The following is a 21,745-nucleotide window of genomic DNA, read 5'->3' on the forward strand; positions in this document are numbered from 1 at the left end:
GTAGCTGCCCCAATACATCTCTTTCTACTAGATATACTTAATATACTTGCTTCTCTTGCCATCACAGCTAACACTACCGGTTTTCCTACTTTCTCTCCAATTATTCCTTCTTTAGGTGGTCCTATATTTCCTTTCTCTCATCTTGACCCCCTTTATTTTTTTTAACTCTTACTTTCCATCTTAGAATCAATACTCTGTATTGGTTCCGAGGCAGAAGAGTAGTAAGGGGTAAGCATTGGGGATAAGTGACTTGCCCAGGATCATACAGCTAGAAAGGTCAGATTTGAAACTAGGACTTCCTGTCTCTAGGCTTGGCTCTCAATCCACTGAGCTACCCACCTGCCCCTTGACCCCCTTTATTTGAATGTTCCTCACAGTCTGTTCTGGGTTGTCTTTTCACTCTTCCTTGACCTTGTCATTCAACCCCATGGCTTTAGCTACCCACCTATAAACTTCCAGATTATATCTTCAGTTCTGTCTAGACTTTCTTCCAAGTTCTAGACCTGAATTTTAAACTGCTTTTGGGACTTTTCTGCTGGATTGTCTTACTGATACTCTTAATTCAGCATATCTAAAACAGCTTATTTAGTCTTTTAAACTTTCTTTTCTTTTTTTTTTTTAAACCATTACTTTCTAAGTAGCAACTCTTAAAACAGAAGGGCAAGAGCTAGGCAAATGGAGTTAAGTGACTTGCCCAGGATCATACATAGCTAGGAAGTGTCTGAGATCAGATTTGAACCCAGATCCTTCTGAAGTCTATTCATTGTGCCACCTCCTGCCTCCTTGCATTTCCTTGTGATTTTACTATTTCTGGTCTACAGTATCATTTACCCACTCTCCCAAGATTAAGGAAGTAAGTGGTCCCAAGAGACTGTTTTTTTGAGATCTTTTCTTGTAGAGAACAGGGATGTGTATTATTAACCGGGTGTTAAATGTAACAAATAAGGAACCTGTTATTGGAGTTATTGGGCATTGCAGAGAACAGGCAGGTCCATAATTAAAGCCAGCCCTTACTGAGCTAGTCATGAGAGTTGCTGTGAAAATTAGCCAAACCCTTGCTTTAGGGGCTGTTCTAGACATGCCTCACTGCCCACTTCTTACCTGTTTGATTTCCTTGTGTTGTAGCTGAAGGGATAGATTAGATCTGGAGTTAGACTACACAGGTTTGAATCATAGCTCTACTGTTTGCAAAATGAGGGGTCAGGATAAGTGATCTCTGAAGTTGATCAGTCAATAAACATTCAATGCCTACTATGTGACCCCACACTGTACTAAGTGCTGAGGGTAGATATATGAAGAATTCAATAATCTCTCACAAGAAGTTTACAGTCTAATGGGGTAGAGACACATACATACACACATGTGCATGCATGTATCTGTATACACATCATATAAATGTATAATATATATGTAGTAAATAAGTACAAATGTATACAAAATTGTTTCGGAGGACAAGAGCAGGTAAACTAGAGAAGATGATATTTGAACTGCATCTTAAAGGAAATGAGGTCCTCTCTGAGGCAAAGGGAAGGAAGGGGGTATATTCCAGACCTGTGGGATGATGGGTAAAAGTGCAGAAAATGAGACAAACAGAAGACCAGTGTGGCTTGGATCTCAGAGTTTGGGAGGAGAGTAACATCTATTCAGTCTATAAAGATAGGTTGAGGCAAGGTTGTGAAGGATTTTACAAGCTTAACAGAGGAGTTTATATTTTATCCTGGAGGCAATAGGAAACTATTGGAGTTGATTGAATAGAGGAATCATACTTTGGCAGTAGTGTGTAGGATGAATTGGAGTACTGTAAGATTTGAGATAGGAAAATGAATTAGGAGGCTTTTGCAGTAATGTGGGTGAGAGATGTCGAGGGTCTGGGCTTAGGAGGTAGCTGTGTGAGTGGAGAGGGTGGTCAGACATAAGAGATATTGTGAAAGAACTGATTGGATATGTAGAGAAGTCCTGAATAATGCTGATATTATGAACCTGAGAGATTGAAAGAATGATTTGGGGATGTTTGGAAGAGTTTGGAAGGGTTTGGGGAAAATGATTATAAATTCACTTTTAGACATGTTAAGTTTGAGATGACTCTGGGACATCCAGTTTATAGGCAATTGGTAATGCAAGACTGAAGCTCTAGGGAAATACTTTGGCTGCATATGTAGATCTGAAATCATCTGCATAGAGATGATAATTAAATGTTGGGAGATGATGAGGTTAAGAAGAAAAAAATGGGAGAAGAGTTGGGAGACCTAGGACAGGGCCTTCAGGAACACCTGCAGTTAGGTGAAGTGATAGGAATGAAGGAACAGTAAGACATATCGGAGAACCAGGGTGGAATAGTGGCATTTGTAATGTAATTTTAATCTGTAATTTGCAAGTAGAAACATCTGAAGAACCTCATCATCCATAGGGAATCTTTCTTGTTTGGATTTTTTATAAACCATCTTCCATGTGATTGGCAAAATTCTTTGAAAGTATTGTGCCTCCTTATTTTATGTCTTACTATTTTTCGAGATTCTTGACCTTTTTCTCCTCTACTTTTCTAGTATTTTTTTTAAACTCTTACCTTCTGTCTTAGAATTGATACTTAGTATTGATTTCAAGGCAAAAGTAGAGGTAAGGGCTTGGTAATTGAGGTTAAGTGACTTGCCTAGGATCACACAGCTAGGACATGTCTGAGGCCACATTTGAACCCAGGTCCTCCCTACTTCAGACCTGACTTGCTATCCACTGAGCTACCTAGCTGTCCCCTTTCTGGTAGCTTTATACCTTTTTCTCCTCACCCACCAAATACTCTGTGATAAGTTATCCTGGCTTCCTTGCTGTTATTTGCACAAGATGCTTCATCTCTTAACTGTGTGTTTTTACTGGCTATCCCTAATACCTGGAATTTTCTTTGTTCTCTCTGTTTCCTGGCTTTTTTTGCTTCCTTCATTGTCCCAGGTAATATGCTACCTTTTACAAGAAGCCTTTCCCAGGCCCTCTTAATGTTAGTGCCTTTCCTCAGTTGATTATTTCCATTAGTTGCTGTAGTGCAGTGGTGGTGAACCTTTTAGAGGGGCAGGTGATATGAGAAATGTCCTCAGGTGTGCATGGTGATGGGGAGGGGAGCAGCCTGGCCCTGCATCCCTCTGGCTTTCTAGTAATGATCTCTGGCGAACTCTGTGCTGGGACGACAGCTTATGTGCCCACAGAGAGGGCTCTGAGTGTCCCCTTTGGCATGCGTGCCAGAGGTTCACCACCATAGGTGTATTGGATAGAGAGCTGGGCCTGGAGTCAGGAAGTCTTGAGTTCAGATTTGGTCTCAAACTCTTCAAGGTGGGGATATTAATAACATCTACTTCCCAAAGATGTGAAGATTAAATGAGCTATTATTTGTTAAGCATTTAGTATGTAGTGCCTGGTACTATGATATATAGTAGGCACTATATGTATATATAGTAGGTGCCTAATAACTAGTATACACACTATTATTCTATATCCTGTTTGTACATAGTTGTTTGCATGTCATTGTCCTACTGATTGAACTGAATTTGAGAACAGGGACCTCTTAAAAAAATTCAGTCTTATTTTCAGTTTCAAATTGTCTCCTTACTTTCCTCTCCCCTACCCTTTGAGAAGACAAAAACAAAATCCATTGCAAATAATTATATCATTCAAAACAAATTCTTGGGGATCAGCTGGATGTCTCAGTAGATTGAGAGTCAGGCCTAGAGACAGGAGGTCTTGGGTTCATATCTGGCCTCAGACACTTCCTTGCTGTGTGACCTTGGGCAAGTCACTTAACCTCCTTTGCCTATCTCTTACCACTCTCTGCCTTGGAACCAATATGAAGTATTGATTCTAAGGTAGAAGGTCAGGGTTTAAAAAACAAACAACCAACAAAACAAAACTAAAAACAAACTCCCACATTAGCTATGCCCAAAATGAATTTAAAAAGAAGAAAAGAAAATATGCTTCAATTTGTGTTCTTGAGTCCATCAGCTTTCTATCAGAAGTATATGGCATGTTTCATCACAAGTTCTTAGAGTTGTGGTTGGTCATTGTTTTGATTAGAGTTGCCATGTATTTAAAAATTCCTTATCTTTTATAATAGTGTTATTGCATAAATTATTCTCCTGGTTCTATTTATTTCACTCTACACTAGTTCATGTAAGTCTTCCCAGGTTTTTCTGAAACCATTTTCTTCATTCTTTCAGCCATTATACAATTGATGGGCATTGCAGACTGTTTTTTCTTTTCTTTATTATTATTATTATTATTAATTTTTTATTTTTAGAAAATTTTCCATGGTTACATAATTCATGTTTTTACTTTATCCTTCACCCCCTCAAACTCCCCCCGCCCATAGCTAACTCGCATTTCCACTGGTTTTAACATGTGTGGTCAGTCAAGACTTATTTACATATTATTGATAGTTACATTGGTGTGGTCCTTTCGGGTCTACATCCCCAATCATGCCCTCATCAACCCAGGTGTTCAAGCAGTTGTTTTTCTTCTGTATTTCCTCTCCTGTAGTTCTTCCTCTGAATGTGGATAACGTTCTTTTCCATAAATCCCTCAGAATTGTCTTGGGTCATTGCATTGCTGCTAGTACAGAAGTCCATTACATTCAATTTTACCACAGTGTATCAGTCTCTGTGTACAACGTTCTTCTGGCTCTGCTCCTTTCACTCTGCATCAATTCTTGGAGGTCTTTCCAGTTCACATGGAATTCCTCTAGTTTATTATTCCTTTGAGCACAATAGTATTCCATCACCAACATATACCACAATTTGTTCAGCCATTCCCCAATTGAAGGGCATATCCTTGTTTTCCAGTTTTTTTGCCACCACAAAGAGCACAGCTAGAAATATTTTTGTACAAGTCTATCTATGATCTCTTTGGGGTACAAACCCAGCAATGGTATGGCTGGATCAAAGGGCAGGCATTCTTTTATCACTCTTTGGGCATAATTCCAAATTGCCATCCAGAATGGTTGGATCAGTTCACAGTTCCACCAGCAGTGCATTAACTTCCCAGTTTGGCCACATCCCCTCCAACATTCATTACTCTCTCTTGCTATCATTTTAGCCAATCTGCTAGGTGTGAGGTGATACCTCAGAGTTGTTTTGATTTGCATTTCTCTAATTATTAGAGATTTAGAACACTTTCTCATGTGCTTATTGATACTTTTGATTTCTTTATCTGAAAATTGCCTATTCATGTCTCTTGCCCATTTATCAATTGGAGAATGGCTTGATTTTTTATACAATTGATTTAGCTCATTGTATATTTGAGTAATTAGACCTCTGTCAGAATTTTTTGTTATAAAGATTTTTTTCCCAGTTTGTTGTTTCCTTTCTGATTTTGGTTGCATGTTTTTGTTTGTACAAACACTTTTTAATTTAATATAATCAAAATTATTTATTTTACATTTTGTAATTTTTTCTAACTCTTGCTTGGTTTTAAAATCTTTCCTTTCCCAGAGATCTGACAAGTATGCTATTCTGTGTTCACTTAATTTACTTACAGTTTCCTTCTTTATATTCAAGTCTTTCACCCATTCTGAATTTATCTTGGTGTAGAGTGTGAGATGTTGATCTAAACCTAATCTCTCCCATATTGTTTTCCAATTTTCCCAGCAGTTTTGTCAAATAGTGGATTTTTGTCCCAAAAGTTTATCATATGGGTTTATCATACACTGTTTTGCTGACATCACTTAAGTACCCCAAGTCTATTCCATTGATCCTCCTCTCTATCTCTTAGCCAGTACCATATTGTTTTGATGACTGCTGCTTTATAGTATAGCTTAATATCTGGTACTGCTAAGCCACCTTCATTCACATTTTTTTCATTATTTCCCTTGATATTCTTGATCTTTTGTTCTTCCAAATAAACTTTGTTACAGTTTTTTCTAATTCAGTAAAAAAGTTTTTTGGTAGTTTGATAGGTATAGCACTAAATAGGTAAATTAATTTGGGTAGAATTGTCATTTTTATTATGTTAGCTACCCATGAGCACTCATTGTTTTTCCAATTGTTTAGATCTAGTTTTAATTGTTTGGAAAGTGTTTTGTAGTTATGTTCGTATAATTCCTGTGTTTGTTTTGGTAGATAGATTCCTAAGTATTTTATATTGTCTAGGGTGATTTTAAATGATGTTTCTCTTTCTACCTCTTGCTGCTGTGATGTGTTGGAAATATATAGAAATGCTGATGATTTTATGTGCATTTATTTCGTATCCAGCAACTTTGCTAAAGTTGTTGATTATTTCTACTAGCTTCTTAGTTGATTCTCTAGGATTTCTTAAGTAGACCATCATATCATCTGCAAAGAGTGATAGCTTAGTCTCCTCATTGCCCACTTTGATACCTTCAATTTCTTTTTCTTCTCTAATTGCAACTGCTAGTGTTTCTAGTACTATGTTGAATAATAGAGGTGATAATGGGCATCCTTGTTTCACATATGATCTTATTGGGAATGCTTCTAGTTTATCTCCATTGCATATGATGCTTGTTGATGGTTTAAGATATATACTGTTTATTATTTTTAGGAAAGGTCCTTCTATTCCTATACTTTCCAGTGTTTTCAGTAGGAATGGGTGTTGTATTTTGTCAAAGGCTTTTTCAGCATCGATTGAGATAATCATGTGGTTTTTGTTGGTTTGCTTGTTCATACGGTCAATTATGTGGATGGTTTTCCTAATGTTGAACCATCCTTGCATTCCTGGTATAAATCCTACCTGATCAAGACTGTTTTTTTCTAATTCCCATTCCATAGCATAGTACCTGGCACAAGGGAACACATAATAAATGTTTGTTGACTTTCTATCTCTTTCAGCTAGAGATACATAGAAATGCTAAGGATGTATGTAGATTTACTTTATCCTTCAACTCTGCTGAAGTTATGCTTGTCTGATGTTAATATTCCAGAAATTAATTGAACAAACTATGAAATCTGTGCGTGCCTCTACTAAAGAATTTCCTCTGATTTTAACATGCATGGATGATACCTTGTTGGAGGTGAAAACCTTAAAGTCTGTTTGCTCTACTGAATGCAGTAGTTTTTATCATTTATAAATGTTAAGCACAGAATGTTTTTATAATTTTTATGCTTTTCAATAAATTGTGTGACTAGATAAGTTATCTTTTTATAAGATAGTCTCTGAAAACCTCCTTGTTCTTGTGTTTTTATCAAGGATATTTTTTATTCATGCATAAATCATGCTTATAAGGATTTTATAGAAAAAATAGAAGAAACCACCAAAAATGAAGATATATGGACAAAAATATGCCAAAATAAAGTATATGCCAGCACCATGAAAAATCATTGAGGAACTGAAATAGCTAAAATAACTGGTGTCACAGATGAAAAAAGACATCATAAGATTCTAAGAGATATTCTTTGATGGCTTAAAGAAGTTAAGAAAACTATCACTTGTGAGAAATAAGAGCAAATAAAAGAATTTGTAGGTTAAGTGATTCTAGGAAGAAATAAAGCTAAAATTAAAAGATGATTTAAAAGATTAACAGGAAGTAATGAAAAAATGACCAAAATGGAACTGAAGGGGTAGCTAGGTGGCTCAGTGGATTGAGAGCCAAGCCTAGAATTGGAAGGGCCTGGGTTCAAATTTAACCTCAGATACTTCCTAGCTGTGTGACTTTGGACAAGTCAGTTACCCCATTGCTTAGCTCTTACTATTCTTTTGTCTTGGAAACAATGCTTAGTATTGATTTTAAGGTGGAAGGTAAGGATTTTTAAAAAATCCTCGATTCAACTCCCCTTTTATGTGTTACAGTTAAACTTTAATACTATAGTGACAAGGGGAAAAAATCTAGTAAATGAAAAGATAGAAATAGCATATTATGGTTCTTCAGTTGTGATCACAGTGCATTTTTTGAGGAAAACAAAGTACAGTTAGGCAATTTAGAATTTTATATATACAAAATTAAGCAGAGGCCGTTGATCTCAGAGCTATGCCTTTATTTCTGTAAGAGATGGTGACCATTTGAGAAGCTTTTGATCCTTAAAGAGTCTGTAGAGATTGAATCTTGTTTTTCTTTTTCTTTTTAATTTCAGTTTGATCTTATTTTCTGTTTTGAATTCTTCCCACCCCCCTATTCAGAAGGGAAGAAAAACAAGATCTGCCACAATTAAGTATAGTTATGCAAAACAAATTCCCACATTATCTGCATCAAAAAGGAAGAAAGAAGGAAACAGAGGAGAAGTGCTTCAGTTTGTACCCTAGAATCCATCAGTCCTTTATCTGGAGGTGCATAGCATATTTTATCATGAGTTCTTTGGAGTTGTGTTGAGTTATATTAAGTCAGAGTTTATGATTTTTATATTATTGTTATTGTATAAATTCTCTTGTTTCTGCTTATTTTACTTCGTATGGATTCATATGTCTTCCCAGGTTTTTCTGAAATTATCCCCTCTGACATTTCTTATAGCACAATAGCATTCCATCACATTTATATGTCATTACTTGTTTAGCCATTCCCTAATTCATGAACTCTTTAATACCACAAAAAGATTTGCTATAAATATTTTTGTAGGTCTTTTTCTCTTTCTTTGACTTTAACTGTGTTCTCTATGTATTTGAGATATGAGGTCTTTATCCAAGAAATTGTCTATAAATTCCACCCCCCCCCCCAATTTTCTACTTTCTAATCTTGTTTACATTGGTTTTATTTGTATAAACCTTTTTTTATTTACTGTTATCAAAATTGTCCATTTTAGATCTCATGATGGCTAGCTCTTATTTGTTTATAAATTCTTCTATTCATAAATCTGATGTCATATGTTCCTTGTTCTTGTAATTTACTTATGATAGCCCCCTTTATGTCTAGGTTATATATCCATTTTGACCTTATCTTGGGAAATGGCGTAAGATATTGATCTATACTTAGTTTTTGCCAGATTGCTTTCTAGCTTTCCCCAATAATTTTTACCAAATAGTAAATTCTTATTTCAAAAGCTTAAATCTTTACATTTATCAAAACACAAGGTTACTATAATCCTTATTTTTTTTCATTGTGAATGATGACATTGCCACAGATCATAAACCATATTTTTATTGAGCCAGACTCTCATTATGACTTACACATTCTTTATATTAATTCGGACATCACTGAACTATTATTAGCTTCTCCAAATCTGTATGTATAAAATGCAAAGATTCCAAAAGATAGATATTGCCTCATTCTCTTCTCTTCTCATAATTCAATTATAAATCAAAAATTTATTTAAATTTAAGTAGTAAAAAACCAGGCTTATTGTTTGGTAATTGATATCTTTCCAGGTACTTTTTGGTAATAGTTCTGTCTGTGATCTTTCACATTCTTTCCCTCTTGTCCGTGTTTTCTCATATGTACCAGGACTTTGGGTCATGTTATTGACTCTGCCATTATTTCCTAGTATGATTATGGGGAAGTCACTTCACTTCTTGGGTATCCTCATTTGTAAGATAAGGAATTTGGTGCTCTTTAACCATACCTTTCACCATATTTATTTTCTGTTCTCGTGTTCATTTTAAATGCAGGTATCTGTAGCTTTGTTCTGTTGTAGCTGGTAACAATAATATACTGACCATATAAATTACCTTTGAAGTACTTCTGACTTTGAGATAAACATATATATAGAAAATATTGAAATGACCGTTTTCCATTTCTTGTTGATTATATTTATGCTGGCTGCATCACAGTGTTATAGGATTATGTGAAAAAGGTTTGTTTTTCAAGTGCTTTGTAACAAATTCTATTTAAATAGGAGTTACTATTGTTCATTGCTTTGGCCAGCCCTTTATTTCCTTTTCCTCCCTTCTTTATTCATGAACTTCCTTTGCTTTCTGCCAGTTGTTCTACCAGAGAGACGAACCTTGGGAAGTGAGCTTCTTGGCCCCAATTTGCCATGATCCTCTTGCTGGCAGACATTTGTTTGCTTTAAGTCTGATGGAATTTTCAAACTATGGATGGCTTTTTTTCTCTGTTAGATCATATAGCATCTTGGAAGACTCTTTTTTTCTTCTTCTAGAATGGCCAGTTTGGTGTAACACAGTGGGTAACAGCATGCAACCGATTGACACCCTTACTTCTTTCCCAAGGCCGGTGGCTCCAAACATCCTCTGGCATTTTCCAGGTAAGATTTGTTGTTCTGCTTGGTATGAAAACCTTACTGTTTATGACCAAATGTCATGTATTTATAGATTAGTCAACCAAAGCATGTGATGGGCATACCTCATAGGGCCTTTTCTAGACTTCTCCCATGCTGGCCAGCCTGAGACTTTCCTATAGTGTGGTGTCTTGGGTGATGCTATTAATAAATACCCTAAGCACTGGATCTTCCATCACCCAGCTCAGGAGACCAGGCTACAGTCTGATGACTTTTACTATTAGGAATCCCTTCCAGATATTCAGTTGAGAGTTCACTCTTCTGCTTTATTCACTGCTACAGCTGCTTAATAGCTAAGATTTTAAAAGGGCAAAGAAACCTAAAAACACTTTATTCTACCCAAGAACTTGCTAAAATAAAACTTAACATAGTACAGCCTTCAAAAATGGTGGACTCTTTTCTGTAGGGGGTAAAACAGTCTTCTCTGCTGTGAGCCCTGAGCATTTGCTTATAATGAAGCCCTTGTATATCTGTAATTCACTGTTCTTCTATATTTATAGGCATGCATAGGATACTAGAATCATAAATCCAAAGATAGAAGAGGTCCCAGAGGTTCTATCTCCTTTTTTGAACTATGTTTTTTTTTCCCTCCCTTTTTCCTTTTTTTATAGATAAGGAAACTGAAGCCAAAGGAGGATAGATACCTAGCCCAAATTTGCACAGGTAGTAAGTGTCTGTTGGGTTTGGAACCCCTGTCCTCAGACTCTAGAGCCAATGTGTTTTCCATTTTCCTGTGCTGTCCAGTTCCTCACTTTCAGAGTTTACTTGCACAGCAGAGAACAATGAAAAAGTATATTGGACTTGAAGTTGGGAGGCCTTGGGTTCCAAAACTGACTTTTGACACTTTCTGATTGTTGAAGCTTAGGTCAGTACTTAACCTAGGTGCCTCCCTCATTCATGAATAAAGTGCCAATAATCCTTGCAATATTTACTTCACAAGGAGAAAAGTGAGGAAAGTACTTTGCAGACTCAAAAGTGAGTTAGAATGAAAATGATGATGAAGGGATTAATGGTAAGTCAGTTTGAAATTGGCAAATAAAAGCAGGTGGTTAAGTGGTGGTAATTAGTTTCTTGGCCTCTCCCTCCCAAAGCCTTTTTTGCCCTTATTATAGTTGAAGTATAAATTGGGACATTCTCCCTCTTTTTTAATTGAAAATGGTAATCAAGGTGGTAACAATGTTGAGTAGATGTCTAGTCTTAAAACTGGTAAGAACTGGGTTCAAATTCTGCCTCTGACATCTTAGCTATATGACCCTGAGCAAATCACCTTATCTTTCACAGTCACAGACAACTGTCTTAAGATTTATACATTGCAGGGGGCAGCTGGGTAGCTCAGTGGATTGAGAGTCAGGCCTAGAGACAGGAGGTCCTAGTTTCAAATCCGGCCTCAGACACTTCCCAGCTATGTGACCCCTGGGCAAGTCACTTGACCCCCATTGCCCACCCTAACCACTCTTCCACCTAGGAGCCAATACAAAGAAGTTAAGGATTAAAAAAAAAAAGATTTATACATTACAGAGTAGATATTGATCACCATTGGTAGAGGAAGTTTACTCAATAGGAGTTTCATAAATCAGTCAAGTCCAATTTTTAAAAATCAGGATATTAATTGAAAATGTCAACATTTGAGGCAGCTAGGTAGCATAATGAATAGAGTGCCAAGCTAGAAAAAAATTAGATTGGATAATTAAGAAATTATTCCTAACTTTGGAGAGAAGTTGAATGATGAAGTCAGAAGACAAATTGCAAAGGAGTGACAAATAATGAGAGAAGAATTAGAGACAACTTATATTAACAGATTTTTCTAGGAGTTTGCTTGAGAAAACAAGAAATAGGAATAACTTAAGGGGCTACTAGAATTTAGTGAAGGATTTTTAAGGATGAGAGAGACTTGGGAACATTTGAAGACAGCCTCCTGGGGACAGATGAGACAAGACTAATCTGTCTTCCACCTGATAGCCTTTCAGATATTTGAAGACAGCTATCTTGTTTCCTCAAGTCTTCTCTTCCTAGGAAAACCATTACTTGTTTCTTCAGTTGATCCTCATATGACATGTTCTTGGGTAATTTTGTTTGCCTTCCTCTGGATATTCTTCAGTTTACTGATGACCTTCCTTTATATGTCACTTGGAACTGAACCTGTTGGCTCCAGATATGATTTGACAATGGTAGAATATACCTGTCTAATTGTGGCCTACAGTGGTGGCTCTCTCCATGTCTCCCTCATATTGTACTTTTAAGGTTGACTTTTTTTAAACCCTTACCTCTGCCTTAGAATCAGTGCTGTGTATTGGTTCCAAGGCAGAAGAGTGGAAAGGCCTAGGCAATGGGGGTTAAGTGACTTGCCCAGGGTCACATAGCTAGGACGTAGGAGACCAGATTTGAACCTGGGATCTCCCATCTCCAGGCCTGGCTCTCAATCCACTGAGACACTCAGCTTCCCCGTTAAGGTTGATTTTTTAACTGAAATATGAATCTTCACTTTCATTCTTATTACATTTAAACATTTTATTATTTACTTATTTTTAACATTATTTTCTTTTTGAAATTTGAGTTTCAAATTCTCTTCTTCCCCTACCCCTTCCCATCTACTGAGAAAGCAAGCCAAATTATATCAATTATGCATGCAAAACATTTCCATATTAGCCATATTGCAAAAAAAAAGCAAGAAAATTATACTTCAATTTTTACTCAGTTCACCAGTTCTCTGAAGGTGGAGAGTATCTTTTTATGAATCTTTTGGAATTGACTTAGAACATTGTATTGATCAGAGTAGCCAAATCTTTCACAGTTAATCATTGTTACAACATTGCTTTCACTGTGCACAATGATCTTCTGGTTCTTCTTCACTTTGAACCAGCTTATTTAGGTTCTTGTCATGCTTTTTCTGAAATCACCCCTTCTTAATTTCTTACAGCACGATAGTACTCCATCACAATCATGTTCCATAACTTATTCAGCTATTCCCTAATGATGAGCATCTCCTCAAATTTTATTTTTTAAACTTTACCTTCTATCTTAGATATTAAGTATCAATTCTAAGGCAGAAGAGCAGTAAGGGCTAGGCAGTAGTAACACAATTAGAAAGTATCCGAGAGGGGGCAGCTGGATAGCTCAGTGGATTGAGAGCCAGGCCTGGAGACGGGAGGTCCTAGGTTTGGATCCGGCCTCGGACACTTCCCAGCTGTGTGACCCTGGGCAAGTCACTTGACCCCCATTGCCTACCCTTACCATTCTTCCACCTATAAGTCAATACACAGAAGTTAAGGGTTTAAAAAATAAAAAAAAATAAAAAAAAAAGAAAGTATCCGAGGCCAGATTTCCCATATTTTTGCTGTCTCAAAAAGAGCTGTTATAAATATTTTTGTACATCTAGATCAGATTTCTTTTTTCTTTAAACTCTTTGGCATATAGACCTAGTAATGGTATTGCTGATATATATACACATTTTTTTCTTAAATTTGAGCATAGTTTCAAATTATTCTCCAGAATGGTTGGACCAGTTCACAACTCCACCATTAGTTCATTAGTGTACCTATTTTCCCTCAACTGCTCCAACAGTTGTCATTTCTGATAGGTGTGAGGTAATAGCTGAGTTGTTTTAATTGGCATTTCTCTAATCAATAGTGATTTAGAGCATTTTTTCCATATGACCACATATAGCTTTTATTTTTTTTGTCTGTAAACTGCCTTTTAATATCCCTATTAAATTTCTTATTTGATTCAAAACAACATTATAGGGGCAGCTAGGTAGCATAGTGCACCAGATCTGGAGTTGGATCCTAGCTAGTGAACTTGGGCAAATCACTTAACCCAAATTTCCTAATCCTTACCACTTTTCTGCTTAGAATTAACACTTAAGACAGAAGGTAAGAGCTAAAAAAAACAAACAAGCAAACAAAATACCAACATCATTGACAGATAGTGGTTCATGGGGAACTTTATAAATTCAACTAACATTTATTAAGTACTATGTATAAGGTACCTAGGATACAGAGATGAAAAATTACATGTGTCCTCAACTCAAAAGAGCTTATTGTCTTATTGTGCTTCATTTGTTTGAGTTTCATCCCCATCTAAATAGTTCTTCAAGGCCATAGACTGCCTTTTATGCTTTCTTAATATTGCTCTTGTGCCCCATTGTAGTGTTATGTATGTAGTACATCCTCAGAAAATACTTGTTGGTCGATTATCTCTTTTTTTTTTTTAAACCCTTTTTTAAACCCTTAACTTCTGTGTATTGGCTCCTAGGTGGAAGAGTGGTAAGGGTTAGCTTTGCTCTTGTGCCCATTGTAGTGTTATGTATGTAGTACATCCTCAGAAAATACTTGTTGGTCGATTATCTCTTTTTTTTTTAAACCCTTTTTTAAACCCTTAACTTCTGTGTATTGGCTCCTAGGTGGAAGAGTGGTAAGGGTGGGCAATGGGAATCAAGTGACTTACCCAGGGTCATACAGCTGGGAAGTGTCTGAGGCCGGATTTGAACCCAGGGCCTCCTGTCTCTAGGCCTGACTCTCAATCCACTGAGCTACCCAGCTGCCCCCTTGATTATCTCTTTTATGATATGATTTAGCAGTAGATTTATTTTTATATTTGGAGTTTGGGTGAGTATATGAAGAGAAGTATTGCATTCTTATTTTTAGGACTGCCTTCAAGTTAATGAAACTCCTCTTTTCCTTCTATACTGTCAAGACACCCTCAAGAACTGTATCTGTCCTGTTTTACTTTGCCTCTGTGTTTCCTTTCTTTCACTTGTCTTCTGTATTAGCTGTATGACATTTCTGTGAACATGCTCAGTGTTTCCAACTTTGGGTGTATCAAAGATGTTTAAAGATGAATACTTTCCTTTAAGGGTTGAGATAGAAACATTGGGTGGTAGTAGAAGGTTAGCAGGAAAAATAAATAAATGTACATATATGTACGTAAAAACCAAGTGTTGTCCATTTTATACTTACCATCTGCTATACTTAATATGGTGTTAGAGAAATGTCAGTTCATGAATAATGATAGGATAGAGTAGGGAGGTAAAGCCACAGCAGGAATCTATTGGCCACTGCTGGAGATGCTTGGGGAGAGAGGCCATTTAACCAAATGGAAGAGAACACAGCCAAAACCCAAGCTAGGTGGAACCACTATTAGTTGTGGTCTTTGAACCTGTTTGAGTGCTTTGTGCCCTAGCTGGACCATTAAATTGATGTATGTGATGTAATGTGAGGTGTTCTGTGTTTAGTCTGCCTTTTACAAAGCCTGCTTGATACTCATGAATTAAAGCATAGATGTCCCTGGGACAGACCAGGAGAATCTTGACTAATCTCTTAATAACCATATTTAGAAGAATAGTAATAGATTATCTCTACAACTGAAAATTCCTTACCCCCCCTTGTTAGCATTAAAGAAAGAATTAGTATTTTCATTCCAAATGTCCCATTCCCTCTTGGACTGTGAACTATTCAGATCCCAAGGGAGGAAATTCTGTTCTGAATTTTTTTCCATTTTTAAGATTAGCCCTTTTCAAAATGCCTTTCCTGATCATCAAATTCCAGAACCCCTTCTGGTTTCCCTACTGCTGCTGGTAATTATCTCTGTGTGGACAACTCTCAGAAATATAAATCTGACCCTGATCTCCAGTCCTGTATCATCAATTGAATATCAGACATTCCATCTGGATATTTCATAGACATCTTAAATTCTACATTCCAAACTATATCCTTGGCTGCTTCTCACATGTCGCTTGTCATTTCATCTCCATCTCTGTGTCTTTGTACAAGCTGCCTTCTATGCCTGGAAGGCACTTCTTCTCCAAATATGCTTCTTAGAATCCCTCAATTTCTTTAGAGCTCAGCTCAAGAGTCATTTCCTACATCAGATCTTTCCTGAAACCCCTGGCTGCTAGTGCCTCTTCCCACCTTCTAAATTGCTTTATATAATCTGCTTCTAGGTATGTGTATTCTTTTCTTAGCTAGAATGAAAGTACCATGAGACTAATTTTTGACTTTATTATTTCCTACACCTAGAATATTGAGTGGCACATAGAACATGCTAATAAATTGTATTTTGCCAATTTATTGCTGGTTAGCAGGTAGAGACTCAGGAACCGCCATGCCCTGACCAATGTAGGAATGACCCAGTGTTTGCAGAAGCTCTTTAACACTAGGAGTAGAACCTGAAGAGTTGTTAATTTCTTTGATAATTTTCTTTCAGTGGTCCCAGAGGAGTCTTTCCCAAGTGCATGTTGGACCAGAACAGATCATTGGAACAGGTCCACAATCAAATAGGACATACCATACTACAAGCCAGGTGAGAGTCATTTGTATGTTGTAGCTCTGCTTTAAAATCCAAAATAATGATGTAGTCATATTTTATTGGAAAGACTCTTTAAAGGAAAAGTAAGACAAATAAGCCAATTTGTTCTTTATTTTTGGCTGGGCTTACCACTTGTCTTAGAGAATCCATATTTATTTGGAGAGAATGCAGATTTTTCTGTTACCGTTCTGTCAAGTACAGAATACTTATTCTCTTGTCATTTTTGTAATATAATTACTGTATGTGTAAAGGTTCTTTTAATCAATTACATGAGGGTGAGAGAAGTAACTATGTGGCATAGTGAAAGGACTGGGCCTTGAGTCAGGAAGATTCGAGACCAAATCTAACCTCAATATTTAGTAGCTATATGACCGTGGTCAAGTCACTTATCCTCTGCCTCAGTTTCCTCAATATAAAATGGGGATAGTAATAGAATCTACTTCCCAAGGTTGTTATGAAGATCAAATGAAATATTTGTAAAATACTCAGCATAAATGCTAGGCACATGGCTTGTTCTCTTCTTTTTCCCCTTCTCTTCTTCACTTTGGTTGAGTAGTTTTGAATAAACTTTATGGCTGCCTTAAAAATTATTTCTCTTTCTGTTTTCCTTTATGTCAGTAAATAAAACATTTCTACTCCTAGAGTTGTTCACTGGGAACTGGGATCAGGATTCTCTTTTGGGGAACTCTCTTCTATAGAGCTTTTCAATCCTGTTCCAAAGAACCTTGATTGTTATTGTTCCCAGGGTGGATATTGCAGATGGATATACACTGTTAGGAGGACATTCATCAAATATTTGCATGTTTCACAGGTGCACTGGGTGCTAGATGCCAAAGAAATGAGATTTTAAATCTAGGCTTGAAAAGTCAAAACTTCCAGCAGAATTTGATTGGAGGAACAAAAGCATTTTTTTCTGGACCTTAATGTTTTTTCCCTTTTCTTTGCTCAAACAGCTTCTAATTCCCAATGACTCCCCAAAACCCATTGAAGAGAAGGTTGGTGCCCTCACAAAGATAATAGAAGCCATGGGATTCACAGGACCATTGAAATACAGTAGATGGGTAAAGTTTTTTGAGATTTTCTCTTCATCTTATTCCTTGGCTTTCTTTGTTTTTTAATGCTTTCTAGGTGGTGCTGCTGTATCCAGCCTTTCATAATTTCTCTGTTGCCCTGTCATTCTACACATTAAGTAAGTTAGATTTTAACCATAGAGACTTTCATGGAAATGTCTTTCTGGTACATGTGTAGAAAGATATATTTCTCAAACTTCTGGTTTTGAGCCTGGTCATTTGGATCCTAGGCCACTGGATAGAACAGTTGTTAGATTTTAATACATTTTGTACTTTTGTAGAAATATAACCAAAATGAGGATAGTATCACTACCATGCATTTGTGGCATGCATGATGATTTTACATAAGTTTTTGGTTGGACACTTCACTTTTCATAATTACTTAGAAGGAAAATGAAATAGAACCTATTTCATAGTACGAATAGACTTGCCAGCTATATGCTTGTTGAATTGATAATAGATTAGAGATGGTGGGGGAGAAAACAACTTAGGAAATATAACCAAAGGGCTTTATTTTTCCAGTTGGAGGGGTGAGAAGTCGAGAAAGTGTAGGGACAGGTAACAAGAAAAAGAAGAGAAGGTTATTGAATTATCTTTCTTTTAAAAAGCTAAGAAGATGAGGCAGATAGGTGGTTCATTGGATAGAGAGTCAGGCCTGGAGATGAGACAGCTTGGGTTCTGGCCTCAGATACTGCCTAGCTATGTGACCCTGGGCAAATCACTCCCAATTACCTGGCCTCTACCACTCTTCTGCCTTAGAAGCAATAACTCTGTATAGATTATAAATTATAAAGTAAGGGTTTAAAAAAAAAAGCTGAGAAGAGAGCAGAAAGAAGATAAGAAAGAAGCACAGACAAACAGTACAGCTTTGAAAGCCACAGACTGAATTAGGTACTTATAAAGAAAAGCAAGGTTATATAATAGAGACTTGCAGTTTTATGTGAAATCTTCTTTTTCTATTCTTCTAGGTATATGAAAATACTTTTTTTGGGAATTTAAGTTCAGAATAAAAGTAAATTGGAAAAAAAAGAAATCAATAGTCAAACTTGAAATTCTTGTTTGACTCTTGCTTGTTAAAATCACTTTGTAAGAGTCATGTTTGGATAACTTGATTAATGCTATAAAATTATAGGAAAATCCATGATAGCCTTATTTACTAAAACTCATTTAAACTGCCCACTGATGGCTTTCCTGTCCTGCACATTGTCATCTGATAATATCTATTAATTAGCACTTCTACTTTCAGAGCTGTTAGAAAGGAAAATGGTAATGTGAAGGGAAGAGTATATTTGGGTTCAAGAATTGAAGAGTTAAAGTTCTTATACTGTGAATGATTTTCTTGTTCAGAAAGCTGAGACAAGGCAGGGAGTACTAAGATCTTGCCGTTGTTGTGTTTTTTGCCTTGTGCCCCTGCCCTGTTGCTTTGTATAGAGTCAATAATGAGTGTTTCCTATACCTCCTCTGGCCCCCTGCTCCCTTTCTTCTCTCACCTTCAGTTTCCCTGCCTCTAACACTCATTACTGAATTGGTGAATTTACTAACTGCTCTTGGGCCACAAATGGCAAATAAGCCAGCAAAGAGTAAATTATAGCTGATAAGCAATAGACTTACTGATATAGAAATATAATTGAAGATGGTTTGAGAAGCAGCAAGGCAGCTTGGTGGATAGAGATTCAGACCTGAAGATCCAGGTCCTGTGTTCAAATCTAGTCTCAGACATTTTCTAGCTGTGTGTCCCTGGGCAAGTCACTTAACTCCAATTGCCTAGCCCTTTTACTAGTCTTCTGCCTTGGAATTGATACTTAGTATCGATTCTAAGACAAAAGATAAGGGTTTTAAAAAAGGAAGTAGTTCGAAGCCTGAAGAAAATCAAGAACATTGATAAAGACTCAAGATTTTGTTTTGGCAATGAGAACAAAGTAACTTGGGAAAAGACTCTTTCAGCCTTAGATTCAAGAATTTGATTTGGAAAAGGACTACCATATCATTTTGCCCAGGAATTAATGCACATGGCCATTCTGTTTTGCTTTTATTTGAGAGTGGGAAATGAATAAACTAAAATAAAATGTTAATTAAAAATGAAAAAACCTCTAAAGTGCCATTGGTTCTGGAAAGTGAACCCAGTTCTCTATACCTTCTATGCCTTTAGTGCATTTCACTGATGTTTATAATGATTTATAAAAATATAAATATTACAGATATTTATAACAAATTCTCAGAAGCACTTATTTGCTGACATGCTTTTGGGTAAACAAAAAAAGATTGATTTTTGTTGATTTTGCTTTTTACTTCATCTGAGCTCTTCAAAAATTGGGACTCTCTGTTTGTTTTATATGATGACTAATAAAATTCACTAACCAGGCTCCTCTTGGAAAAAAGAAAAAACAACTCTTCCCTCCTCATTTTGCCAAAATCCCATCATTTATTTATTTATTTTTAGAGTCGGTGCTAAGTGCGGGTTCCGAGGTAGAAGAGTAGTAAGGGCTATGCAATTGGAGTTAAATGACGTGCTCAGAGTGACACAACTAGGAAATGTTTGAGGTTATATTTGAACCCAGGACCTCCTATTTCCACACTTGGCTCTCCAAATGTGACTATTATAACAATAGTTTAATTTTGAATGATTTGTTGTGTAACAGACAGGGAGGGCAACAATAAATGAATGAGATACTTTTGAAAGGAATAAGAAGAAAAAATAAAGGAATGAGAAATAATTGTTAATATAAGGGGAAAATAGGAAAATAAAGGAAAAGTAGAGAGAAGGACATGATAGAGAGGGAAAAATAGCCTATCAGATTTCTTGTTGGGGAGATTCCATGTTCAGTTTAATACTTTTCTTAGTTCTTCCTTATATATATATATATATCCCAGGGGAAAAGGTAGATAACATTTTGTTTTGGAGATTATTAAAATACAAGGAAACTTTCTTAATGGTTTAGCCTAAATTGGCCTCTTAATTTTTCAATTTATCTTATAATATCTCTATGGGCTTGTTTCATAATGTTTCTGTTAACTTGAGCCCTGGGAATGCTTTTGTGGTGTGGCAGTGTCCACTGTGTCTCTATTGATGTCCTGAATGGTAGAAATTCTTTTTTCTAAGAATCCAGAAGAGAGGGAGCTGAGATTCTACTGCATTTTTAAAGAGTTTATATTAGTTTGGGGTTCCACAAATTCTAGCTTAATAGAGAGAACTTTCTAGGTATGAAGTCAGGAGTGTGTTGTACCTAGAAATTGGCCTAGATTTGTCTTTTAAGCCTATCACATTCTGTCTTGTATCATATTACTTATTTAGTTGTCTTATCTTTTCCCCTATTATATTATAAACTCCTTCTGGACAGGGATTACATAATTTTTCATTTCATCCCTGGGGCCTAGCGTGGTGCCTTGCACATAGTCGCCACTTAATAAATATTTATTGAAGCAAATTGAGAAAGTAGCATCCACAGGAATTTTTTTCTCATTGCTACATATATATGTGTGTATATATGTGTATATAAGAGCTTACAGTTATTTCAGAGGATTTTAGGAACCAACTAGCAAAAGGGCAGAGAAAGCCATTCTCTTGTAGCAGACAGGGCTTTACTTGGGTCAGGGGGTGCATCTCTGTTAGGAAGGAATAGGTATAGTGATAGTATTAATAGGAAATTATGGTCAGACAAGAATATTAGAATTTTTGCTAAAGGAAGCAGAACATCTGTGGGTAATAGTGAGATCCAAGGTATAGCCATCATTAGGTCTAGTTGAGATAGCATGTAAGAGTAGATCATGGGATTTGAATAGGTTTATGGAATTGGAAAGTTGGGGAACTTGAGGGACATGAACATGAATGAATCTCCTGGTATATGAATAGGAGTTAGGGAGGAAAGAAAGATTGTGAGCCAGGTGCTGAACTCATTAAGAAAGAAAGAAGGGAGAATAATCTAGGGATTTGTATATAATTGAGTAGTTACAGTGACCGATGGTGGTGGAAAATTTTAATAGAGTGAACTTCAGAGGAGGAGAGGTTGCTGAGTAATAAAAGGAGGCATAAGTGGCCCTGAGGAGTAAAGGATATTCCAACTTTAGGATCAGTGCATTAGGAAGGGTGAGCTTAGCTATAGTCATTGCCAAGGATGCAGTGTCATCTAGGGGAAGCCTAGCTTCCCTCCCTCCCTCCTTTCCTTCTTTCCCTCCTTTCCTACCTCCCTCCCTTCCTCCTTTCCCTCCTTCCCTCCCTTCCTC

The 21,745-nt window shown here is 36.6% G+C and overlaps 1 protein-coding gene across 1 annotated transcript in view; it reads left to right on the forward strand.

Moving 5' to 3' along the window:
• The window catches only part of LOC123237441 (ubiquinol-cytochrome-c reductase complex assembly factor 1), an 87,646-nt gene that overhangs the window by 13,573 nt on the left and 52,328 nt on the right, over nt 1–21,745 (forward strand). Inside the window, exons 2-4 of the mRNA XM_044664366.1 lie at nt 10,014–10,118; nt 16,353–16,448; nt 17,408–17,515. Coding sequence (XP_044520301.1) covers nt 10,014–10,118; nt 16,353–16,448; nt 17,408–17,515 — 309 coding nt within the window. The remainder of the gene's footprint in view (nt 1–10,013; nt 10,119–16,352; nt 16,449–17,407; nt 17,516–21,745) is intronic.

Source organism: Gracilinanus agilis, chromosome 2 (genome assembly GCF_016433145.1).
Source record: "Gracilinanus agilis isolate LMUSP501 chromosome 2, AgileGrace, whole genome shotgun sequence".
NCBI classification, from domain to species: domain Eukaryota; kingdom Metazoa; phylum Chordata; class Mammalia; order Didelphimorphia; family Didelphidae; genus Gracilinanus; species Gracilinanus agilis.